The 26,060-nt window shown below is 35.2% G+C and overlaps 1 protein-coding gene across 1 annotated transcript in view; it reads left to right on the top strand.

Moving 5' to 3' along the window:
* Positions 1-347: 347 nt before the first annotated feature.
* The window catches only part of FAM171B (family with sequence similarity 171 member B), a 77,790-nt gene continuing 52,077 nt past the window's right edge, over positions 348-26,060 (top strand). The window contains exon 1 of the mRNA XM_020977551.2: positions 348-880. Within this exon, the coding sequence (XP_020833210.1) occupies positions 643-880 (238 nt within the window). The 5' untranslated portion in view covers positions 348-642. The remainder of the gene's footprint in view (positions 881-26,060) is intronic.

Below are 26,060 nucleotides of genomic sequence, written 5' to 3'. Positions count from 1 at the left end.
TCCTGGCATGGGGGAGGGGGTTGTGATAGTATTGGTGTAACCCAGTCCTTCTCTTCCCTGCCCAGTAAGTCTGGGAATAGTAATTTTTCTTTAAATGTGGGTGAAGGCACGGGGCCTTTTCCCGATCCAAGGATAACTCTTATAGGCAAAAGCTTGCTTTTAAAGGAATAGCCAAAAAAAGAATAAATAAATAAAAGAATAGCCATAGCAGAAATTTACTCTGAGTCCTCCCTTCTCTGTCCCTCTGAAATAACTCCCAATCCCAACCCCCGTTGGTCCTCCAGGGTGCGGCGAGCTGTCCTCCTCCTCTTCCTCCTCCTCCTTCACCTTCCCATTTTCACCCGCTCCCGTCACATGTGCTGAGCTCCGAGTGTTCTCCTCCCTTTCCCACCCCTCTCCTCCCCTTCCCTCCCAGCCACCTCCTCCTCTCCCCACTCCGCGGTGCGCGTGTCTTAGTGTGTGTGTGAGTGTGTGTGTGTGTGCCTGTGCATGTGTATGTGTTTGTGAGCGGGCTCCCAAGTGTCCACGGGCCAGTGAGGCGGGGGAGCAGGCAGCCCGGCCGCTGTCGCTGCCTCTGCCGCCTCCGCCCAGAGAGCTGCCCCTCTGTCGCAATATGCCTCCTCTGCCCTCTGGCTTTTCGCCATGTCGAGGATTTGCGGGAGCTTTCCCTTCACTCTGCTCTTAGGTCTAGCCGCGGTGCTGCTGAAAGGGCGGCTTGTCCCCGCAGCCTCGAGAGCCGAGCCCAGCCGCTCCGACCTGAGCCTGATCCAGCAGCAACAACAGCGGCAACAACAGCAGCAGCAACAGCAACAGCAGCGGGAGGAAGAGGAGGAGAACAGGCCAGAGGTGCCGGGAGCATCCTCTACCCTATCCAGTTCAGGTAGGGTCCTGAATGCCGGGTTTTCTGCCATCCCGTTCCTCCTGCTTGATTCAGGATGATTCTTCGCTTCCTCAGCCAGCTCTGTCTCCTTTGCCCCATTTCCCGGTTCCCCTCTTTCTCCTTCTTATTGCTTTTTCAGATCCCCGATCTTCCCTTGTGGTTGAGGAAGATCCCTTTAGAGTCTGGCTTTCTTTTAAGCGCATTACACTGCAGTCTGGGGGTGCGGGGGAGGATAGCTGCCTTAACCAATCCTCCCCCTCCCTCCTCTGTTCCCGAATTCTCTCTGCCTCTCAAGAACGAATTCCTCTCTTCCTAAATCCCCCATCCTGACGCACACACAGGCTTTCCAAATTCTACCTTTACTATCCTAGAGGCATGGCAACCGTGCAAAAGATTCTCCCTTGTATCCGATTCCTAGCTAAAAAAGGATCCTTAAATTTAGGCTGTACAGGCCAATCTTTCCTACTTGTAAGGAGAACTTAAGCCATGCTTTTGATGGAGATGGGCAAAGAGGGTTACTTTGCTGTTATGGAAGTAAGGGGATTATGATTCTTACTATTTTTACAACCATTAATGCTTCATTTGTAAGCCAGGAGCAAAATTACCCTTAGCAATAACACGCGCACCCCCCCCCCCAATTTTCGATTGGTGCAATGCTGTCTTCCTAGGCTTCATTTTCTATGGAAACTGTTAGGAATTGTGTTACACTGGGATTTTGTTGGTGATAATGTTGATGATGTTTTGAATCACTGCCTGCTACTCTCATACATGCTGTTGAAAATGAGGGTTTCAAAGAGACAGAAACATGATCCTGCCTTGAAAGAAACCTCAAAGCATACCACTCAGGTTTCCTACCTGAAAACCACGAAACATCCAGGCTGATTTAATTTGTCAAAGTTCTGTGCATAGGATGAAATAGCCTTAAAGTATTCTATAAAGTGTGGATAGTTCCAGTGCTTCCAAAAAACCTCATTGTTGATTATCACTATACTCTGGATAAAAATGTCTTCAAAGAAATGTGTTTGATAGGATTTCCCGTTCTCCTTTCCTCAACCCTTGTAGCTGGAGATGGTACCAAAGCAATTGAAAAAGATGTTCTGTGGAAACATTACTCACAAAATTGAAAAGTCTTTATGCTTTATGCTTTATGAAGGGGAATATCTTTAAAAGCTCTCAAAAATAAGACGCTAAGTCTGTGAATGAAGAACTGATTATTGACAGTTTTTTGTCTTCTCCATAAACTATCTTTCTTAAAAAATTACGTAGTAGATAAACAATAAGTGGATTTTCACTAGTCCAGCTTATGTTAGCCTCAGGAATATGAATAACTGTTAAAATATTAATTTTGTATTTTTAATGTACATATCTTAAATAACATTGTTAAGTATTTTGGGAAGGACTCACTAGAAAAATATATTTAGAAAAACATCACCAGAGCACCCTATAACGTTACTAGTGCACTCTATTTAAAGATTAGAATTCTCAGGCACCAGGAAAGTAATAACTGTTCAACAGATTGATGTGAGGACCTGTATAGTTGTATCCAGAGGGGTTCTGTTTTTATCACCCTAGAATTTGAAACCAGTGGTGAACAAAGGGTAATTCAACTGATGTGTTTCTTAATAAGAATATAGAATCATGTAACCTCATCAAAGCCTCTGGGGGGAAAATAAAGTCTTTACTATTCCTTTGACAACATTATGGCTACCTTATGCCTAATATATTTGTGGTGTCTAATATCTCATTAGACAATTGAAAGTGTGGCTGCTGACTTTAGTAGTAACTTTTAAATACTAAGTATCTTTGATAACTATATTGTGGAAAATTTTAATTTTTTCTTCTCAGAAGCTCAGAAAACATTTGAATGTAGTAGTTATAAAGTAAGCTTGTAAATCTTGGATCTATATTTTTAGCTAATAGCCATGCATAATGCACAAAAAATTGAAAATTGATTGATGGCTATGCCAAGTTCATTCATTAGGTTCTTTGTGACTCGCAGATCTGCAGCTTTGTTTGACCCTCCTCACTTTACCGTGTTTGATCTGATACCATATCTAATATTTGAATTTTAATTTAATATGCATACACTTTGCCCTTAAATAGCTGTCACTGAATCTGATATTTTGCTTCTATGTTCATTTACTCATTCACTAGAACAAAGAATGTATCAAGTACCAACTTTGTACTTAGCACTGTTCTAAGCTCTTGAAAGAAGTGGAGAGATGGATAAAAACAGAGTTCCTGTACTCAAGTAACTTTTTGTGTTAATAGGATTGATAAAGTCCATGCACAGATGAAATTAAAATTAGAGTATAAAATATCATGAGAGCAAATGAAGTCTGAGAGACAGCACTTCTATCTGGGAGGATCAGAGGAGGCTTGATGGAAGAAGTTGCATTTGAACTGGGCTTGGAACCTGGATAAGGTAGCAATAAATGAAGATGAGTGTAGGGAAGAGAGGACATTTTCAGTCTTAGGAATAGCCTGAGTAAAGGCAAAGAAATAGGAAATGAAGGGATAGTAAGTAGTTCAATTGGACAGAGTAAACTGTACGTGAGGAAAAATAACATGAGATTTGGTTGGAAAGATAGTTAAGACTAATAGCTTAACATTTTCATAGTACTTTTATGACATACAAAATACTTTATACATATTATTTCATTTAATCTTCATAATGTCCTTATTGTGAGCTAAGAAATTTATTATCTCCATTTTATAGATGAGGAAACTGAGGCTCAGAGATCTTAATTGAGTTGTTTGAGGTTATTGATCTAGTTTTGACAGGCCTTCAGACTTGATGGTGTGGAGGCTAGAATATTGTGCTTGGATAGAAGAGACCCAGTTTTCTAGGCTTGCTCTACTACTCCCATAGCAAGTAACTTTACCTGTCTTGGCCTCAGTTTTTTCACTTATAAAATGAGATGGATAGAATAGATTATTTCTTAGGATACTTCCAGCTATAAAAAATCCTGATATTTTAAAAAATTGGTTTTATTGATATGTTGTTTTTATATAACCTTCATTTCTCAATATAGCCAATCCTCAACTTTCAAAGAGGTAATATTCCTAAAAAATAGTCTAAAAGTAAAAAATGTGAACATTGATACATTGAACCTATGGAAAATAGAGGGTCAGTTTTCTGCAACCGCCCAAAATTATAATCTTTCACTGGAGATTGTTGAAAAATACTTTTCTGCATGTAATTTTTTATAACAAAACATTAATTCTGATAACATGTACTTTTCCTAACACAGTAATCATGAAATTACTCATAAAATTGAGTACACAAAATAAAATTGGTAACATGCAAAACATTTTTCTTGCTAGCAATTCTCTAGAATTATGTGACTTTTTTGTGCTAACACCTTAATTTAAAAAAAAACACAATAATTTCAGACAATATTCACTTTTCATGACACATGAAATTTCCAGTACCATAAGTTCTTTACTCCTTTTTGCAGATAAAACCAATCATCAGTTTGTTAACATCAAGCTTGGAGTGATAGTACCTGCAGATATTCAAGCACAAAGTTTGTTTAACATTTTTATTTTTTCACCAAACTGTATCACTGACTTTGCTTGCTTGGCCTTTGAACCCAAAGGATTTGCAGTACATTTTGGGGACACAATTGCAACACCAAATTTTGAGTTTTGAAGGCAAATAATAAAAGTACTTAATGAATGCATAGGTAGCTCTTTACAATAGTAGGGTGAACAAGAACAGTGAAACGCCCTTTAGAATACCAACTGTTCTACAAACTTGTGCACATTGTGCCTCTCACTATAGGGAAAATGAAAATGAATTTACTAATAAAATCATATTAATGCTTGAAGTCATGGAAGTTAAATATAGGAATGTTGACAATTTAATGTATATCTCCTCTCACTTCCTACCATTATAACAAAGAATAAAAAAGAAAGGGACACAAAAGCAGTTCAACAAGATTAACCAACATATTAATCAAATATACTCCACAGTTTCTCACCTCTGCAAAGAAGGTGGGCCAAGATCAGTCATAACTATTCAATGTTTAGTTTCAGTTTTTATTGTTGTTATAATATTGTTGCTGTAATCAGTATACATGTTGTTTCTTTAATTTTGATTACTTCATGTAAGTCTTCCTAGATCTCTATGTATTCTTCATATGTACTACTTTTTACAATGAAGTAATATTTCATTAGATTATTGTGACACATTTTGTTTAGCCACTCACCAATTAATGGACATTTTTTATCAGGTTTTTGTTTTTGCTACTATAAAAAGTGCTGTTACAAATATTTTGGAACATATTTGATCTTTTTACCTTTGATCTTACTGAGGTATATCTCTAGCTGTGGGATCTCTGGGTCAAAAGGAAAGAGAGAGGTAGATAGGGAATGAATAAAAATTTCTTAAATGCCTACTATGTGTCCAGCATTATGCTTAAGAGTATGGACATTTGTATCAACTTGCTTGTCATCATGTCAGATAGTTTCTAGAATGGTTAAAACAGTTCACAGCATATTAATCTATTTTGTCCATCTTTGTCAGCTACTAATTCTCTGAGTTTTAATTTTCAGTTTTCTTATGAAAGATTTTGATTCTTTCTATTACATCATGCTGTTCCTCCTGATTGTGAAGGAATTTGAATGTCAGTCTAAGAAGTGCTGATATTATTGTTTGAAGGTGTATTGAGTTAAAAAATGGATCATTCCCAGGCAGAATAAGAAGGAAAGTTTAGATAGGATTGAGGATCAATAGGTGATCAATAGAAGTCTTATCTTTTCACCTATAGTGGAGAAATAGCTACTTAGTTTATAGCCAGTGTCACTGGTTAGTTTTCATAAACATTGAAACCATGAATATTCATGACACATTACTCTTCTAAAATATTGGGAAATAAAAGAACTGTAAAGTAAAAAAAATGGTTGGCATATTGGAAATGAATTATATATAAACTGTTGTAAATAGTTGATGCATAGCTAAGTTTTTAAAAGTAAAAACTTAATTTCTATCTCACGACACTATCTTAAAAATAGTGTTGCCATTTTTAGTGTTTGCATGATGACTTGCCCATCCTATAAGAAGATAGAGCAAGGGATAAGATATGAAATTATCTAGCTTACTCATATTTGATCAGTTACTAAGTACTGTCATTTCTTCCTTTACTCTATCTCATAGTATTATTTCCTTCCACATATTGCATATTACTGTGAAGTTTATTACATGTATTTTCACTTCTTTCTTGCCTTCTTTCATTTCTTCATGCTGTTCCTTATGCTTCCAATCTTTCCCTTTCTTGTTGTTGAATTGTGTGTCATACTTATTTCATTTTCTATTCTTCCTGTAAAGGGACATACTACATACTACCACCTCCAAGAAACTTTCCCTTGTTCCTAACCAATAAATAATTTTTTCCCTCTTGGGCCCTCGGTAGTATTTTTAAAAATCTCTTTAATGTTCTTAAAATGTATTATTTGTGTCAGTTATTTGCATATATTATGTATCCCTCTCTTCCAACAAGGGAAGACAACTATTTTAGCCAAATATTTTATCTTCCTTACTATATTGGTCTTCACATAGCAGCGAATTAATACATGTTTGTTGAGTTGAGTTTGTTTTCTCTAATTTGCAGAGCCCTGGTTTGTGTAACTATGCTATCTTTTGGTGGAAAGAAAAGTTTGAGGTGGCCAGGGCCAGATTTGGGGCAGGTAGGAATTGCCACAGCCACATTCCATTCACTCAGATCACCTAGAAAATTCAAACGGGTGGGGGAAGCCAAGACAATCTGAGGAAGCTCTGTTAGACATAAAGAGTAGTGTTTTCTTCATTGACCACATATAAGGAGAATAACCTAGGACTGGAGAGGCAACATGATATGACGGAAAAGAACTATATTTGGAGTCAAAGGCTGGGGATTCTAATGTCAGCCAGGCTGTTGACTACCTGTGTAAACTTAGGGAAGTCATATTGATTCTTTGAACTTTATTTTCCTTATCCATAAAAGGAGAAGATTAGGTTAGATAATTTCTAAGGTCTCTCCCAGTTCTAACTCTTTTATATCTAGTATTATAATAAAATAGTCTTGAAAATTATGTTTTCATGTGCTGTATACTATTGACTATACATGTCATTAATACATTTTGGGAAATTATTTTCAGATATTGTTATTTAGAAGAAAAATGACTTAATTTTAATTTTCTACTTTCTTTGCTAATTAAATATATATTATCTATACATTTCTTTGTGTGTGTTTATACACACACACACACACATACACACACACCATATTAACCAAATATGGGAGTATATACTCAATAGTCACCCACCTCTGAAAAGACGGAAGGGAGTAGTCTTATATTCTTATGTTCTCTTTTTCTGGACCAAGGACAGTCATTATAATTATTCAGTGTTCAGTTTTAGTTCTTAATTGTTGTTTCCCCTTCCCCCATTTTCATTATTGTAATCAATATATATTCTTTGTTTTTCTAGTTTTAATTAGTTCATATGAGTCTTTCCAGAGCTCTGTGTATTCTTCATATGCATTGTTTCTTATGATGAAGTAATATTCCATTAGATTATTGTACATTTTGTTGCACACACATATGTACACACACATTCATGTGTGTATGTGTGTGTGTGTATATATAAGAAAGAATATACAAATATGGGAAAATTAAAAATTAAAATGAAGTAATTTTCCTCTAATATATGAAAATAATTTACCATAATGTTTTAATAAAATATGTAAATCAATAGTACACAGCATATTCATGCTTTATTTGTGTGTATATATATGTGCATATACATACTTATGTATGTGTGTGTATATATAATATATACCTTGTTCCAGTGATATTATTAACATAAGCTCCTTAAGGTAGAGATTTCTTCTTTATTTTATTATCCACAAGTCTAACAACACCTTACACATAATAAGCATTTAACATATGCCTGCAGAATTGAAGCAATTTTTCAGGGAAATCTTATTTCTAAGACTGGACTTTATAGCAATCAAAATGATTGTTTATATACTGTTTTTTGGGCTTAAAATTAGTAAAGTAGTAAATAGTAAAATTACTAATCATTTAAAAGTACTTAATTTACTTAATATTAGTAAAGTAGTAAATTAATGAAAAAAAAAGAAAATGGGTGTGCCTAATGTATCAATCAATACTTACGTGATTACAGAAGAAAACTCAAAATTATGAAAACAAGTAGAATTATGAATGAATACTTTGTCCCAAGTATAAAAGATTTAAGGTGGATATTCGAATATAATAAAAACTCACATTTATATGACATTTTAAAGCATACATACACATTCTTTCTAACAACCCTATGAAATTAGTATAGATTTTATGATTCCCACTTTAGAGATAAGTAACTTGACTAAGGTGATGATGTCAAAGCTAGAACTTGAACTCATGAGTCTCCTGACTTTAAGTCAGAATTCATTCTACTATGCTACACTGCTATTTATGATGATTTTTAATGTTGTGTCACCACTTCTGTCTTTCCCTAAGACTTTAACATAAAGAAAGCTCCTTACTATTTCTCATCTTGGCTTGCATCAGATACTTTTCATACATTAAGGGGAAAAAAATACATTGAAAAACCTGTGAGGACTTGCTCAATTTAAGAAATACCCTTTTCCATCATTAATCTTCAATGTTTTCAATGTTTAACCTGCCCCTACCAACTGTTTTCACAACACAAAGTCCTCCCAATTATCTGAATAAGAGACATTTCTTTCAAGTTTTTCCTGAGGTCCAAGCTCCATCATCACTGTTATTAATTCTATGGCCTTGGCCAGTTTTTTAAACCTACTTTTGCCCAAGTTCCTTGAATTAGAAAATATTTATAGTATTTTCCATCAGCTATTGTTAAAATGGGTGCTTTGGTGTACTAATTAATGGTAATTAAGTCCTTCAAGATTTTCAGAAAAGTGCTGTGATTATTTGGGATATGGAAGATATGAAGGTGACGTCTAAATTCTTTTCCAGTTCTATATCTGATGATGCCAACCGTTCTTTTAGTGTGCTGGAATCTTGCCGTTGAATCTGCAATTTTCCATATATATATATATATATGTGTGTGTGTGTGTGTGTGTGTGTGTGTGTGTGTGTGTGTGTGTGTGTGTATACATATATATGTATATGTATACACACACACATGTGTATGTATGTATGCATGTATATGTGTGTATGTATATATGGAGAGTATACATGAGTAGATGGAATAAGAATTTATTAAGTGACTACCATATGCCAGGCACTATATTAAGTGCATTGCAAATATATAATTTGATTCTTACATCAATATGAATATATTCAGTATATATACATACATGCACACAATATACATGTACACATATACACACATACATGTGCGTACATATAATGTATATATGCATATACTTACATACATATAAATATGTAGTATTTTCACATATAGCCAAGGCTAGCACTGGTATATCAGATTTTATGCTATTTAAATCCATATCTCTTTCTCTTTTGTAATATCAACTGGGAGTTATTTTTACATAGTAGTTGATAATATGTGTTAGCCGTAAATGCCAGTTCTCTATGGCCTGGAGTGAGTGACTCTGATTGTCATTTCCCATAGGGTACTACTAAGTAGTTATAAAATAGTAATAACTTTCAATCATTACAGAAATGAGCTAAATTCATATTGATAAACTAATGCTTAAAAAAAGGTCCTGTACTGTATTCTTCCTTCTTGAATCACTCAAATATGATAATATGTATCTATGTCACTGGTTTCTATAGAAATTTGAACAATTTAAAGATGTTTTTATTCATGATGTAAGGATCAAATGAAATATTTGTAATGTACTTAGCATAGTGCCTGGCATATGGTAGTTACTTAATAAATTCTAATTCCATACACTCATATATACTCTTCAGTGGGTCTATGGTTTTATTGGCGTGGTGTTTTTCCTTCAGGGGACAGATTACAACTCATCAGTGACATGCTAGGGACTTTCTTGAGTTATCTTGTAAATGTGAGGATAGCAGTAGATCATGTCTACTAGTTATCTCTCTATAACTCATAGTATATTGCCAAGCCCAAAGAATTCGTCATCAAAGAGCAACCCTACTAGTAATAATGGTCATTGTACTTAGATTGTACTTCAGAATGCAGACATAGTCTGTTGATAGTATACTCAAAGTCTTTCTAGCAGAGTTAACCAGCTTGGTTTGTACTCTATTTGTATAGCTATCGTGAACCTAGGACTACTTCCCTTCCACAATGAGGCATTAGAGTAAGACTTTACTGAAGCATTTATATATAGTAAAATAAAACATAATCTTCAAGTGACTGCTAATTCATTAATTCATTTAATTTTGATTTTCAAAATTAAAATAGATTTATGCCAATATTTTGTTAGCATAGTCACCATTTATTATAAGGTCACATTGTAAAAAAAATACATTCAGTTTTAGAGAATATTTTTAAAAAAGAATAAACTAAAATATAGTATACTTATTTAACTATAAATAGCTATTCCTAATTTTTCAACCAAATTCTGTGTTGACTTTAGTTGACTAGAATACCAGTTGATTGGTAGCCTCAACCCTGAGCAAAAGTTATGGGAGCATGTGGAATGCTCCTAGAGTCAAGAACAATAACTTTCAGGTTTAGTAATCCTTTAGGATGATGGAGTTTCTTCCAAATTTCTGCTTTGTATAAGGACGGAGGGAATTCAGTCAATTGTTATCTCCAAACTTTGTTTTTTCTTCTCCCCTATTAGATTAAGCAAGTGCTACTTGAATTTGGATGAGGGAAAGACAGTTTTAGGGGGTAGATGAATAGGTGGATGGATGAGTTTCTAATTGATAAGCTGTAGTGAGAGTGTGAACAGAATGTAAAACTTCTGTCTGGCAGAATCTTGATTTTTTTTTCTTTTGGTGACTCACTGAGTTTTGCTTAATATTTTACGAGAGGGTAAGAATTAAGTTGTCAAAATGTATTTCTGTGTTGTTAAATGATCTTGTACTTTGAAATCTTTGAATATGCTGCTAATAGTTTTTCTGTATTTGCTTAAGTAAAATGGATTCTGAGGCAATTAAGAAGAGAGTATCAATTTAGAGTAAAATGATACAGTGAAGTGTAACTTTTCTGTGAAGAATTTGTCATGGTGACTAATGGCTAGAATTGGCTTTAAATATGTATGTGTTTTAAAAACATTATTTTTAAAAAATTATTTTTCAGTTAGCAAGCATTTATTTTCTTTTCCTTCTACTTTCCCACAATTGAGCAAAAGAAAAAAGAAAAAGAAAACCCTCATGACCAATATGTATAATAAAAAAAAGTCTCATTCTGCATTTTGACTCCATTCCTTCTCTGTCAGAAGATGGGTAGCATGCTTCATCATCACTCCTGTGGAATTTTTGTTTGACACTGTATCCGTCAGACTTCTAAAGACTTTCAAAATTGTTTTCCTTTGTAATGTCAATTTATAAATTGATCTCCAGGTTTTGCTCAATTTATTGTGCATTATTTCATATGAGTCTTCTCAGTTTCCTTTGAAAGTGTTCATTTTGTCATTTTTATGACTCAGTACTATTCCATCACATTCATATACAATATTTTGTTTAGTCATTCCCTGGTAGATGGACACTTAGTTTCCATGCACTTAGTTTCTAGTTTTTGCTATTAGAAAAGAGATAACCATAAATATTTTTGTACCTATAGACACCTTTCTTCTTTTCTTGATCTCTATGCAATATATACTTACTAGGGGTGACACTGGGTCAAAGGGTATGTCCAAGTTAGTGTCTTTTTGAGTGTGTTTGAAATGTTTTCCAAAATGGCTAGGTGAATTCACAGCTCCATCAACAGTGAATTAGTGTGCCAGTTTTCATGCAGCTCCTCTAATAGTGATATTTTCTTCTTCCAGTTCTTTGCCATGACAAAAAAGAACTGCTATTAATATTTTTGTACATATAGGTCTTTTTCCTTTTTCTTTGATCTCTTTGGGATATAGACCTGGGTCAAAAGGTGGGCATAGTTCCAAATTATTCTCTAGAATGGTTGGATCAGTTCACAACTCCACCAGCAATGCATTACTGTAATTATTTTGCCATGTCCCCTCCAGTTTTTGTCATTTTCCTTTTCTGTCACTTTAGACAATCTGATGGGCATGAGGTAGGTACCTCAGAGCTTTAACATTTTTATTTCTCTAATTATTAGTGATTTAGAGCATTTTTTGTATGACTATCAATAGCTGTGATTTCTGCTTCTAAAAACTGCCTCTTCATATCATTTGACCATTGATCAAAAGTGACTCTCTTAAATTTGGCTCAATTTCCTGAAACCTTTACTAGAGAAACTTGCTGTAAAATCCTCCCCCCTGCCCCTGTTTCTTGCTTTCCTTCTAATTTGTGCTGCATTGGTTCTGCTTGTACAAAAACTTTTAAATTTCACGTAATCAAAATTATCCATCTTACTTCCTGTGGTCCTCTCTGTCTCTGGTTTGGTCATAAATTCTTCTCACATCTATAGATCTGAGAGGTAAATCTTTCCATACTCCCCTAATTTACTTATAACATCACTCTGTATGTCTAAATCATGTACCCATTTTGACCTTATATTGGTATACTGTGTGGAATGTTGGTCTATGCCTAGTTTCTGCCAGACTACTTTTCAGTTTTCTTGGCAGTTTTTTTTAAATCAAATAGTGAGTTCTTGTCCCAAAAGCTTGGACCGTTGGGTTTATCAAATGCTAGATTACTATTGTCATTTATTACTGTACATTGTATCCCTAATCTATTCCACTGAACAAATATTCCATTTCTTATCCAATACATGTTTTGATAATGAGTACTTTGCAATATAGTTTGAAATCTGGTACAACTAAGGCACTTTCCTTGACATTATTTTTTCATTCATTCCCTTGATGTTCTTGACCTTTTGTTCTTCCAAATGGATTTATTATGATTTTTTCTAGATCTACAGAATAATTCTATAGTAATTTGATTGGTATAGTGCTGAATAAGTAAATTAATTTAGGTAGAATTATCATTATACTGTCCTACTTAGAATAAATTCTTTATATACATATGTTGGAAATGAGACCTTTATTAGAGAAACTTGCTGTAAAGACTTTTTTACTTTGCAATCATTTGTTTCCTTTCTAATTTCAGCTATAGTCATCCCTTCCACATTGTGATTTTTTTCCATTGGAGTTTGTGTTGGCATAAGAAATTAAATGGGAACTTCTCTGGAGTCTTGTGGCAGCCTCCGATGATGCATGAAGTCAGTAGACAACACAGAAAAAATTTAGAAACTACAAAATGCATAACATATGTGTATAATATTGTCTAATATGAACATGTTATATATTTTAATGCCATAATAATTCAGACTTTTTTTCTGGTATGAAGGGAAAGCCAAAAAATTTTACATGTATTTTCCAAATTGCTGGGGTGCAGTGTCCCTAGTCCCCATGATGTGTAAGGGATAACTGTATTGGTTTTGTTTATGTATAATATCATATAATTAAAATTATCCATTTTATCTCCTGTGATCCTCTTGAAATTTTCTGCTATTGATAGATTGGAAACTGATTTCTTCTTGCTTCTCCAGTTTGCTCAGGATGCCACCTTTTGTGTTTAAGTAATATATCAACTTGGAATTTATCTTGGTCTACGGTGTAAGATGTTGGTATATACTTAATTTCTGTCAGAGTGCTTTGCAATTTTCTCGATAGTTTTTGTTGAAGAGTGACTTCTTACCCTAGTATATGTGAGGCTTTGTATTCATCAAAAATTATTTTCAAACATTTTTACTGAAATCTTGTTTTATGCTTATTCTTCATAATTTCATATGCATCTTCCCTTCTACAGAGAATCATCCCTCATAAGAAAAAATAAAAAAAGAGAGGAAAAAAATGGAAAGCAGTTAAGAGAAAACCAACATATTAAATGCAGTGTTATATACAATATTTCACATCCATGTTCTGGTATATCTGCATAGAAGGGAGCAAAGTGATAAAAAGTACTTTCTAAACTTTTTGAAATAGCAAATTTATAGGAAAAATATATATGCCTATATTCCCATATTATAATAATTTTTATTTATATATAATTTTACTCATACTCTGTTGACTTTTGAAAATTCCTTGTTTTAGCAGTTCACAAGATATCAATAAAATAATAGCTAATATTTTTTGTGCTTTATTATTTTCAAAGTATTTAATATATTATCTCATTTGATTTGTTAGTTGCTAGATTTTTCCTATTATGTAGTTCAGGAAACTGAGATCAGAAATGTGAAGTGACTTGTCCAGAGACATACAACTAGTATTTTTTAACAGTCAGATAACTCTAGAGGCAAATTTATAGCTAGATGCTAGAAAAGCATGTGTTGTTTTCTTATTTATAATCCACAATAGAAATTTAGTACTTATTAAAAAGGTTAAGCAAACAGATTGACCTTATACTTTGAGTGTCCAAAGCAATAGATACTCATCCTTACTACAGGTTTTATGAAGAGTGGTGTTAAAATCTTTGAAAAATAGCACTTTGATATGTTTTCACTTATCAATGGTTGTATGCTAAATAAGCAGGCTATCTCTTTTTTTAATGGAGATTTGTTTTTTGAAAACTCTTGTTCTTTATCAAGGCAACATGGATCCATTTTCCACTCTGATTTTTATGTTATAGGTGTTCCTTCACACCAAGATTTCTTAGAATTGTAAAGCCTTTAGAATGTACTTTTAGAATACTTTAAAGTAAAAGTATGTACTTTTAGAGATAGAAGGGACCATAAAGATCATCTATTCAACCTTTTGTCTAATATTCTTCAATGAAGAGTCTTTTTGAAGACTCATCAAGTAAAAATCACCAGTTTTAAAATGGACTTCACTTTAGGTAATTGTAAAATTGTCAACCTGTTGGCCAAGGGGATTTTAATTATTTCCTTCATGTATAAAAAATGGTCAAATAAAGCTTCTTTGTATTCAAAATATTCTGTTGCTTGAAGTGGCAAGAGGATGCATGTGTATCTAATGTGTATATATGTAATAAAGTTTGCTTTATGTTCTATTGTAAAGACTCAAGTAAAAGTAAAGAAGAAAATAAGAGTAAAACACAAAACATATCAACAAATTTCTAAAAACCTCTTTGTCCAACTATACAGACTTTCAAGGGATAGGGCTGGCATAAGACCTCTTCTTTCATCAGTGTGGGGAAAATTGTAATGTAGAAACTCCTTCCTATTTTGCAGATATGCAACAAGGAGATCTATCTATCTATCTATCTATCTATCTATCTATCTATCTATCTATCTATCTATCATCTACCTATTAATCTATATCTATTTAAACAGCCTTAGTTCCACGAGTGGCTCAAGCAGGAAAGAAGAAATCACATATTGTTAAGTTAATATATCTGGACAGTTGTAGGAGAATACATTGGAAGCATCAAAGAATAGAGACTGAAGTAATGTAACTCACTGTGAATTATGAGATGAAACAAAGTAATCTGATAGCCTGTTAGAGGAGGGGAAACTACGATCCTAAGGATTTTTTTGTCTCTCTTTCTCTACTACAGTGTTTTAAGGCTCTTATTTGTTCATCTGTCGTTTAAAAAAGATACTCTGTATTGGAAATCTATCTTAAGCTGTCCATAAGAAGACAAGTGATAGATTAGGTAAGGGGACAGCAAAATTAATATAGGCTACAAATACTTTAGACTACAATGATAAAAATGTGTAATTTAATCATTTGGGAAACTGTAGAATGTGTGCCAACTGTATAAAGGACTTAACCTAAAAGATTTCTTTTGAAAATAAGATTTAGTGTGGAAACCTTAGAGTTGAGAGGATAAATTGGTCAATCACTTTAAATTTTGGTTTCCTTTTATGAATTTTCAAAAGCATGTCAATGGGCAATAGGCACTTTTTGGTAAAATCCTATGCTTGAGTTATTCCATATGCATTTAATACTCAGATGATATCAGAAATTTCTGGGATTTCCTGTGCTTGAAACAATCTTTACCCAGGATCCTCTGGCAGTCAACCCATCCAATAATGTAATAGATTTAAGGTGGAATATATAACAAGAGTTGAAAGTGAGAAACCATTTTCCCAGATAATAATGTAAATGTCACCTTGAGCAGATGGGGTGGGAGGATACATCCCTGGTTCTTAACAGTCTCTAGAGAAGATTATGTATCCCAAGCCACTTCTCTAGTGTGTATAGAACACTAGCAGTTCTCCAGAAACAGCTTTGGGATTTTAACATCTTTGACTCAGCATCATCTGGATTTGATTTTAATTCCTAATGTATCCTCCTCTTTCAACACTGTTCCTGTGATCCCTGTAAAATCTTAGCCATCTAGACTTTCAGAAATAAAATTCCATTTAAAGCTCATTGAAGACTTTAATTTTCTTTGTTGTTTAAAAAATAAATCTTCTTCATAAATCTTCTGATTTCAAATGGCAGAATGAAGGATTTCTTTGTTCTTGGGCCAGGATAGGTAACAGTTTTGTTCTGAAAACTGCTGTGCTTCCAAGGGAGGGAGAGTGTTTTTCTTATTTCAGGAAATTTCCACCCCACCCTTCTTTGAAATTCCAGTTGGGGAATTGATTTTTACTATAATAGATTCTGACATCTGAAAGACAAATAACAGCATCCTGATTTACTAGCCTCATCATCTCCATCCCAATTTAGTATTCCAGTAGGTCATTTTTTTGCCTATACCTTTTGTAGTATAACATCTATTAAATATTTTGAACCTAAAAAATCTATACTTTTAGTACTTAGTAAGCATTTTGTGCTAGATCTCAAAATGTATAGCTCATTTAAAAGCAATAGCAGCAGAGTTCCTGGTACTTTGAAATAAAACTTCTAAGACATAAAAATGGACAAAATTACCACCTCTTTAAATACCTTGCATTATGGGCAGGTTGATCCTTGGAGTAATCAGTTTCTCTCTTTTTGACTGACAAGATAGAACAGATTTAATGTATAGAATCTTAAATATAGGAGAGCAAAATCGGGAAGGTCTAATACAAGGGCATAGGTATAAGAATGCTGAAGAAATAAACGAGCCAAGAAATACTAGGAGAAACAGAATTTACTTAAGTGTAAATGGAGAAGGATGATGAGACAATCAGTACCACATGAAGGTTGTATAAAAAAAAGATGAGTGAAATGGAGAAGTTCTCACATTGATGGGTTGCTTGGGTAAAAGGATGAGGAAACTGAGGCAAACAGGGTTAAGTGACTTGCTCAGAGTCACACAGCTGAGACTAGATTTGAACTTAGGAAGATGAGTCTTCCTGACTCCAGACCCAGAACTCTGTCCACTGCATCACCTGATTGCCCCAAGGGAAAAAAAATGCTTTAAATCATTACAGACTGTTGTTCAGTCTTTTCAGGCATGTCCAACTCTTTATGACTCCATAATTGGGGTTTTCTTGGCAAAGATACTAGAGTGGTTTGCCAATTCCTTCTCTTACTTATTCTACAGATGAGGAAACTGAGACAAATTGTTAAGTGACCTACCTAGGGTCACACAGCTAGTATGTGTCTGAGGCTAGATTTGAATTCAGGTCTCCCTAATCCAGTCCTGACGCTCCTTCCACTGGGCTACCTAGCAGCCTGACTAATAATATCTTCTTTTATACTTAAGTGCCCTTGAGAATTCCTAATACTTGTCAACCTTTTCTTTCATGTCACAACCCCCAATAGTATCATTATTTGAAAAGAATAATGCAAAGTGTCCCAAAAGTCTTAGTGCAGGTTTAAGTTTTGGTGAGCTTAAAACAGCATTAAGACTTTTGGGACACCCTGTACTATGAAGCTTTAATAAGCTTTAAACTGCACTATGTCCCTATATGTGCAGCTTTCTCCAGAGCTCTGAGTGAGGCCCCTGCAATGAAACTTCTGCACAGTAGAACAACTAAAGATGTCTTCCCCCAAAGTGAGGGATGAATTTCATTTGCAATTCAGTCTTACTTACCCATATCAGTAAATCACTTGAGTGCCTACCCTGTTTTAGCATTATGTTACTTTTTGTTATCATATATTAGTAATCCTCATAGCAGTATATAGCTCTTATTCATAAGAAAGTACTAGGGCCATTGTATTTTGACTGAATCACCACAGTTTCCTTGCATTTTAAGCCTAAACATAATATTAAAAAAAAGAAGAAAAGAAACTATGTTGAACACAACACAGTCCAACTGTTATTTGATGTCTCATATAAACTTTCATTGTATCCCCATCTGTGCCAGCCATCTTTCCAACCAGCCAATCCCATAAACATACTGGGCTACCCTTCCCCCCTCCAAAAAACAAACAGTCTCTCCTATTGTCTACCACAAACCAGTGATTCTTAGTTGGGTGTGACTGTGGCTAAGATATCTTAATTCAGACTATTTTTCAAAATGTAACTGCACCAAAGTTATGTGTCCCAGGTTTTCTTGCTAAATGAGATAGTTTCTGAAAGGTAATAAATTATTCCTTTATATAGCTGTTCATTGTGCGTTCTAATGACTAGAATTAGGATATAGAAGTATATGAGATAATTTACCCCATTCTATTTCTCCCTTCCCCCTTTTCACAGTATAAATTTGTATACACTTTCTTATGATTTAATTTTATTTCGTTTAAGATCATATTATCATAATCAACTCACTCATGTGCCCTCTGTTTATCTATACTCCTTCTAACTGCTAATAATGATAAAGTTTTTAGAAGTTATAAGAATCATCTTCTCATCTAGGAATGTAGACTGTTTAAACTTATTGAATCGTTTATAATTTCTCTTTCCTGTTTTCCTTTTTAAGCTTCTCTTGAGTCTTGCATTTGGAAGTCAAATTTTCTTTTCAGCTCTAGACTTTTCATCAGGAATGCTTGAGAGTCCCCTCTTTCATTAAATGCCAATACTCCCCACTCCCACCTACTTCCCCCAAAAAGGATTGTACTCAGTTTTGTTGGGTAGGTGATTCTTGGGTGTAATCCTAGTTCCTTTGCCCTCTGGAAAATCATATTCCAGGCCCTCTGATCCTTTAATGCTAAATCTTGTGTTATCCTGACTGTGGCTCCATTGTATTTAAATTATTTCTTTCTGGCTGTTTGCAGTGTATTCTTCCTGACCTGGGAAGCCTGGAATTTGGCTATAATATTTCTGGGACTTTTCATTTTGGGATCTCTTTCAGGAGGTTCTTGGTGGATTCCTTCAATTTCTATTTTGCCCTCTGGTTCTAGTATACCAGGGCAGTTTTCCTCAGCAGTTTCCTGAAATATAATATCTAGGCTCTTTCTTTGATCAAATTTTTCAGATAGTCTGAAAAAATTTTAAATTATCACTCCTGGATTTATTTTCTAGGTCAATTGTTTTCCCAATTAGATATTTCACAGTTTCTTCTTCTTTTTCATTCTTTTGATTTTGTTTTATTGTTTCTTGATGTCTCATGTTTCATGGAGTCATTAGCCTCCACTGGCCCAATTCTAATTTTTAAGAAATTATTTTCTTCAGTAAGTATTTGTAACTCCTTTTCCATTTGTCCAGTTCTGCTTTTTAAGGACTTCTTTCTTCAGTGAATTTTTGTGCCTCTTTTTCCACTTGACCAATTCTGTTTTTTCAGGTGTTATTTTCTTCAGTATTTTTTTTGGTGCCTCCTTTACCAAGCTATTGACTCTTTTTTCATGATTTTCTTGTAGCACTCTCATTTCTTTTTCCAATTTTTCCTCTATCTCTCTTATTTGGTTTAAAAAAAATTTTTTTTGGAGCTTTTCCAGGAATTTTTTTTTGGGGGAGGAGAGGCTGAGACCACTTGACATTTTTCTTTGAACCTTTGAATATAGCTATTTTGACTTTATTGTCTTCTAAGTTTGTGTTTTGATCTTCCTTGTCAACATAGTGACTTTCTACGTTCAGGTTCTTTTCTTGTTTGTTCATTTTCCAGTTTATTTCTTGACTTTTAACTTTATGTTAAAATTGGGCTGTGCTCCTGAGGTGTTGGGGGCCTTGCCCCATGCTTCAAACATTTTGTGCTGCTGTTTTCAGAGCTAGTTCTGGGGCTCTGTTAAGTTTTCAGTTCTTCCAAGGTTGTATGATCTAAGAAGAGGTGCAGCCACTGCTTCCTAGCCTCTTCTCTGGTCTATGAGGAGCCACAAGCTCCCTTTTCCACCATGGAACTGTGACTAGGGTTCCGCCCTCTTTTGTGGCTACATACTCTAGTGTGCTAATACTCCTTCTTGCCCTGGGACCGCAACCCAGAAAAATGTATCAACAAGGCAAGAGTGCTGCATCTAATTTCAGCAAAAAGTTCCCTGTAATCTCCTTCTGAATAGTCGTCTGACCCACTTATTCAGTCACCTCAAGGCCTGTTGCTGGTTTCCTTAGGCATGGCTTGTGCTGGACTGGAAAGATTGCCAGAGTGGGAAGGTAAGGATTGGGAGCCAAAACATTGAACCAAGAAGGGATCGTAGGATTTAGGTTGGAAGAGATCTTGGAGACCATCTAGGTTGACCCCTTCATTTTATAAAGGAAAAAAAAAAGAACAGTTACACCAAAGTAACTTGTTTATTATATAGGGCCAGAATTTGATAGGGTATACTTTACTTTAGCTCTGTTCTCAGTATGTTTGTTTTTAGATTATCTCATTATGACAGAGCAGCTCATTATGGAAAATATATACGGATGAGGCAACATGTACAAACCTTTACCCAATTTTCCCAGATCAGATAATAGTACTATTTTTCTCTCAGTCACCCAGGCCTCAAATCTTAGACCATTCTCAATTTCTCCTTTTCCTTCTGCCCTATACCTAATTGGCTACCAAATCCTATCAATTCTTGCTTCATAATATTTCTTGCTTTCCTCCTTTTATTTCTATTCCTGCCTGGCACATTTTTCCTTGGAAGAGAGACTGCATATTGTTTTTTCTTCTAATTAAAATACTTCTCCTAAATGAAACCTTTTCTGATACTCTTTAGCTGATACTTCCTTATAACTATCTCTTCCCCATGGTCCTCTTATAGCTATCATTTTCTGCACTTCTCTAATGTGATTATCAAATTGTATTCTGTATTATAAGTTTATTTTTATTTGTGTTTTGTCCTCCTATTGGGTTATAAGCTCTATCCCAATCAGAGATAGTGGCTTATCTCAATTTTATATTTTCCTCCAGTGCCTAGCACAGTGTTTAATGCATAGTGGGCACTTAATTAAATTAATTCCTATTCCCATTTCAATAATACTTATTAAGAATTACTCACTCTATGCCTCCTTTATACCAGTCATTGTTGGGTACTTAGGATACAAAGACAAAAATGCAATGGCCCATTCCTTCAAGGAGCTTCTATTTTTGTTTAGGGAGATGACAGTTACATGCATAAGTGAATATAAGATAAATACAAGGAGGTTTTGGGAGGAACAGTAGGTGTCTTGTGCTAGACTGCACTCCACTGTCACCCCAGTGAAACAGATCTTTCCTGTCAATTTTCAGTTTCCTTGGGCTGAGAAATTGTTTCACCTTGTCCTTTTGTTGGTTCTGCTACTCCAGAATTTATTTTGAAGCATTATTTTAAAGTTGTTTAGAAAGTAGGTGGGGGAACAGGAAAGGCATTATGTAGAAGTTAGAGCTTGGGGGAAGCTAGGTGGTGCAGGGGATAGAGCACCGGCCCTGAAGTCAGGAGGACCTGAGTTCAAATCTGGCTTCAGACCAAGCACTTGACACTTACTAGCTGTGTGACCCTGGGCAAGTCACTTAACCCCAATTGGCTAAAAAAATAAAAAAGAAGTTAAAGCTTGAGCTGTGTCTAAGGAAGTAAAGACTCCTACAAGGCAGAGTAGAAGTATAACATAAGGAAAAGTATAAGACATGGTCCTGCCATAAAGCAGCTTAAGAACCTAGCACATTCTTGGTGTTAGAGATATAGAGATTAAAAAATGTCAGTCCTTGGATTCATGGAACTTACACTCTACTGTGTGTGTGTGTGTGTGTGTGTGTATACACATAGATATCTTAAGTACTTGATGCAATATAATGTGAAACAGGGATTAATTTTTTTTTGTTCCAAATGGAATAACTAGGAGCAATAGTTGAAAACTGTAGAGAGATGATTTCATCTCATTGTACAAAAAAAGATCTAGCTGTTCAAGCAGAACAAAAGTGGAATAATGACTTATGTTGGAAAGGATAGTGGGCTCTTCTTCACCAGAGGTCTTTAGTCAAAGGCTGATTGACCACCAACTTGCAGATAATATAGAGAGAATAATTGTTCAAGCAGGGCTTAGCTTAGAGACTTCAGAGGTCCCTTTCTTTTCTGAGAGTCTGTAATGTCCTCCTTCATCCTCTCTGATTTTTTGAATTCAGCCTTTCCCCAATGCAGTTAGGTGGCACAGTGGGATAGAATGCTGGGCTTGGAGTTAGGAAGACTTGAGCATAAATGTGGCCTCACATCCATGTTAGCTATGTGACCCTGGGCAAGTAATTTAATTTCTATATGCCTCAGTTTCCTCAACTACAAAATGGGGACAATAATAACATCTACACCACCAAGTTGTTGTGAGGATCAAATCAAATATTTTTAAAGTACTTAACATAATGCCTGGCACATAGTAGGTGCTTGATGAATGCTTGCTTCCTTCCTTTCTTTTTGGGCTCAGGTCAAGTTCCATCTTGTCCATGAATTCTTCAACCTTTTCAGCCCTTAATGAACCCTTTCTCATCTGAACTTTGATGGTATTTATTGTCTTTGCCAGTTATTTGGAATTTAGCATATGCTACCCCTGTAACAGGGTTATGAATTGACCACTATCTTTTATTGTATAGGTGGGATAATTAGCCTCTAGCCTTCTTCTTGAATCATTACCATATTAATTCTCATCATCCTGAATTCTAATATAATCCAGGAACATGGATAGATATTTCCTTACTAAAATTTCATCTTTCTTATTAATTAATCAATTAGCGATGAGCTTCCATCCCTGTTTGCTAAATTTATTTAATAAGTTGAATTAATAGTTTTTCTCATAAGCAGTTCTTAACTTTTGTATGTTACTATATAAATGCTTGATCTCTTAGGTTTAAAAATATATCAAAGTTACTGCCTATACAATTCATGAATATTATAATAAATAATAACACAAAGGCATAAATCATTATAATGCTTTAGCTATACAAAAAAGTCAGTGCTACTGTTGACTTCTCAGATGTGGATACAGTCTCAATAGTCAGGTCTTGAGATTGTAGCCAAAGTTCTCTCAAGAATCCTCTTCTTTTTTTATTCATAATACAAGAATTAAACTGACTTCTCTCAAGAAATAATTCATTCTGTCATGCTGTATCTCTAGTGATGACAGATAACTCTCCAAAATATCAATGAAAATTTTCTAATCTCCTTGAAGACTATACAAGATATTTTCTTTATAATGTATCTTCACAAGAGAGGAGTTCACAGTTCTACAGGAAATAAGTTTTTTTAAAACAATTTCTTTCTTTCTGTAGTCTTAGTTTCTCTCAAGAAATGAGAGTTGGTAGTTTTCCTAGAATCGCAGTTAAACTTCAAGCCCCAGGAATGGATGTTAAATTGTCACTGCTCAATATTACCAAACCTCTCAAAACTACAGGATCAGTATCTATAATCTTTGTGAGAGAATTTATTGAAGCTGGTGTTTTATGTATCTTCCTCCCCCCCCTTACATATCACCACATATATGCCTCTCTGTGTGTGATCTTTTAATTAGAATGGAAACTTTTTGAGGCTCAAGACTGTGTCTCTTTATACCAACAGTACCCAGCAGTCGTGTATTCTTTGGGTGCTTATTAGTTTTATTATGTGGAAGAGACTGTGCCACGTAGGAGATCTGAGAGATGGAGGTGGGGAGTTACAAAGATGAATAATGCAGAGGAGATATCCTAAACTAAGGAGTGCATTTTGCAGATAGCAAGCATCACCAAAATTTTGGTGGTGCTGAATTAACAAATGACATGATAGAATATTTTCATAGGAATATCCTATTGATACCTCCATAAAGTCCTGCTTGGATAACTGAATTCTGTAAGGCTGTGTCAGTGAAGTAAAGCTCTGCATAGTTTTACCATACTGGAAAGGTTTTTACTATTGTTCCAGCAACAAACTAAAGATGCTTCCTCACCAATAAGCTGGCAATATGGCAATCCATGAGATTAAAGAAAATGCAGTCATTCCATGAGCATTTAAGTGCCCACTATGTGCCAAGATGCAAAGAAAGCAGAATTCACAAACAAGGCAAAAACCAGTCTCTTCTTTCAAGGAGCTCACAATCAAATGGGGAAGACAGTTTAAGAACAACCATTTACCAATAAGGTATATATGAGATGAATTAGATGTAATCACCAGAGGTAAGGCATTAGAATTAAGGGGGAATCAGAAAAATTTCTTGTAGGTGATGAACTTTTAGTTGAGGCTTTGAAGAAAGCCAGGGAGGCAGAGAGAGAATTCCAGGCATGAGGTATATAGCCAGTGAAAATGTCTGTAGTCAGAGATGGAATGTCTCGTTTGAGGAACAGCATTCAAGTCACTGGATCCTAGAGTATGTGGTGGTGGGAGGCAAGGGTGTAAGAAGGAAGAAGACTAGAAAGGTAGGAAAGAGTCAGATTATTGAGGGCTTTTCAGGACAGGCAGATAATTTTATATTGGGAAATGTTAGGGAAGCACTGGAGTTTAATGAATGGGAGGGTGACATGGTCAGACCAATTTGGAATTAATAGAAAAATCATTTTGACAGCTGAGTGAAGGATGGACTATAGAAAGGAAAGATTTGACACAGGGAAACCAACCAGCAGGCTGTTGTAATAGTCAAGGCATGAAGTGATGAGGGCTCATACTAGGGTGATGGCAGTGTCAGAGGAGAGGAAGGGATGCATAATGAAGGTAGAATAAATAGTCCTTGGCAACACGTAGGATATGAGGAGTGAGAGAGTGATGAGTCAAGGATGTCACCTAGGTTGATGATGGTGGTGCCCTCAACAATTATAGTAAAATTAGGAAGAAGGAAGGCTTGGTGGGGAAAGAAAATGAGTTCAGTTTTGAACATGTTGAGTTTAAGGTGTCTGCAGGAAATCCAGTTTGAGATATCTAATAGGTAGTTGGAGAAGTGGGATGAGGTTAGGAGAGGTTAGGGCTGGATAAATAGATCAGGGAATCATTAACAGAGAGATGATAATTGAATCCATGAAAGGTAATGAGATCACTAAGTGAAATAATAGAGAGAGAAATGAGAAGAAGACTGAAGACAGAGCCTTGGAGGGATGCCCATTGTTAATTCTAGAGGAAGATCTATCAAAAGACACAGAGAAAGAGGAGTCAGTAAGGTAGGAGGAAAACCAGGAAAGTGATGCCATGAAAACCTAGAAAGGAAAGAATGTCAAGGAGAAAATGGTGATTGACAGTGTCAAAGTCTGCAGAGAGTTCTAGAAGAATGAGGATTGAGAAAAGTTTATTAGATTTGTCGATTAAGAGATCATTAGTAATTTTAGAGAGAACAGTCTCAGTGGAGTGATGAGTTTGGAATAGATTACAGAGAGTTAAGAAGAGAGTGAGAGGATAAAGAAGTGGAGGCACTGATAATAGAGAGCTTTCTCCAAAAGTTTAGACACAACAAGAAGAAATATGGTATGATAGCTAGTGGTGATAGATGGATCTAGTGTTTCTTGAGAATGGAGGAGACATGGGTTTGTTTGTTGGCAGTCAGTAGTCAGAGAGAAATTAGATTAGTGAGAGAGTAGGAATGATAAAGAGGGAAATCTGCTGGATAAGATGGAATAGAATGGTATCATTTACACATGTAGAAGGAGGGCTATTTTGGGAAGAAGTGCCACTCCTTCACTGAGACTGGCATAAAGGAGGAAATAGTGGCAGAAGTTATCTGAGTGATGTGAGACATGGAAGAAAGGGATAGGGGGAGCTCTCAGTAAAGGGCTTCATTGTTTACAGTAAAATATGAGGCAATATGTTAAGAGGGTGGGTGGAGGGGGAGCCATGGGAGGTTTAAGAAAATTTGTAAAAGATACTATGGTGTGTGGGCTAGTCATTCTATTGAACTCTAAAATAATTGTCCTGCCTCAGTGAGGGCCCAATTGAGATTATGGGACACAAATTTATAGTGGACCCAGTCAGCATGGTTTTCTAATGACTCTCAGTCCTATTTAGTTCTTTTCACTTCTGCA

The sequence above is a fragment of the Phascolarctos cinereus genome, unplaced genomic scaffold (assembly GCF_003287225.1).
Source record: "Phascolarctos cinereus isolate Bilbo 61053 unplaced genomic scaffold, phaCin_HiC Scaffold_726;HRSCAF=1367, whole genome shotgun sequence".
NCBI classification, from domain to species: domain Eukaryota; kingdom Metazoa; phylum Chordata; class Mammalia; order Diprotodontia; family Phascolarctidae; genus Phascolarctos; species Phascolarctos cinereus.
This window is presented reverse-complemented; position numbering and strand designations above follow the sequence as displayed.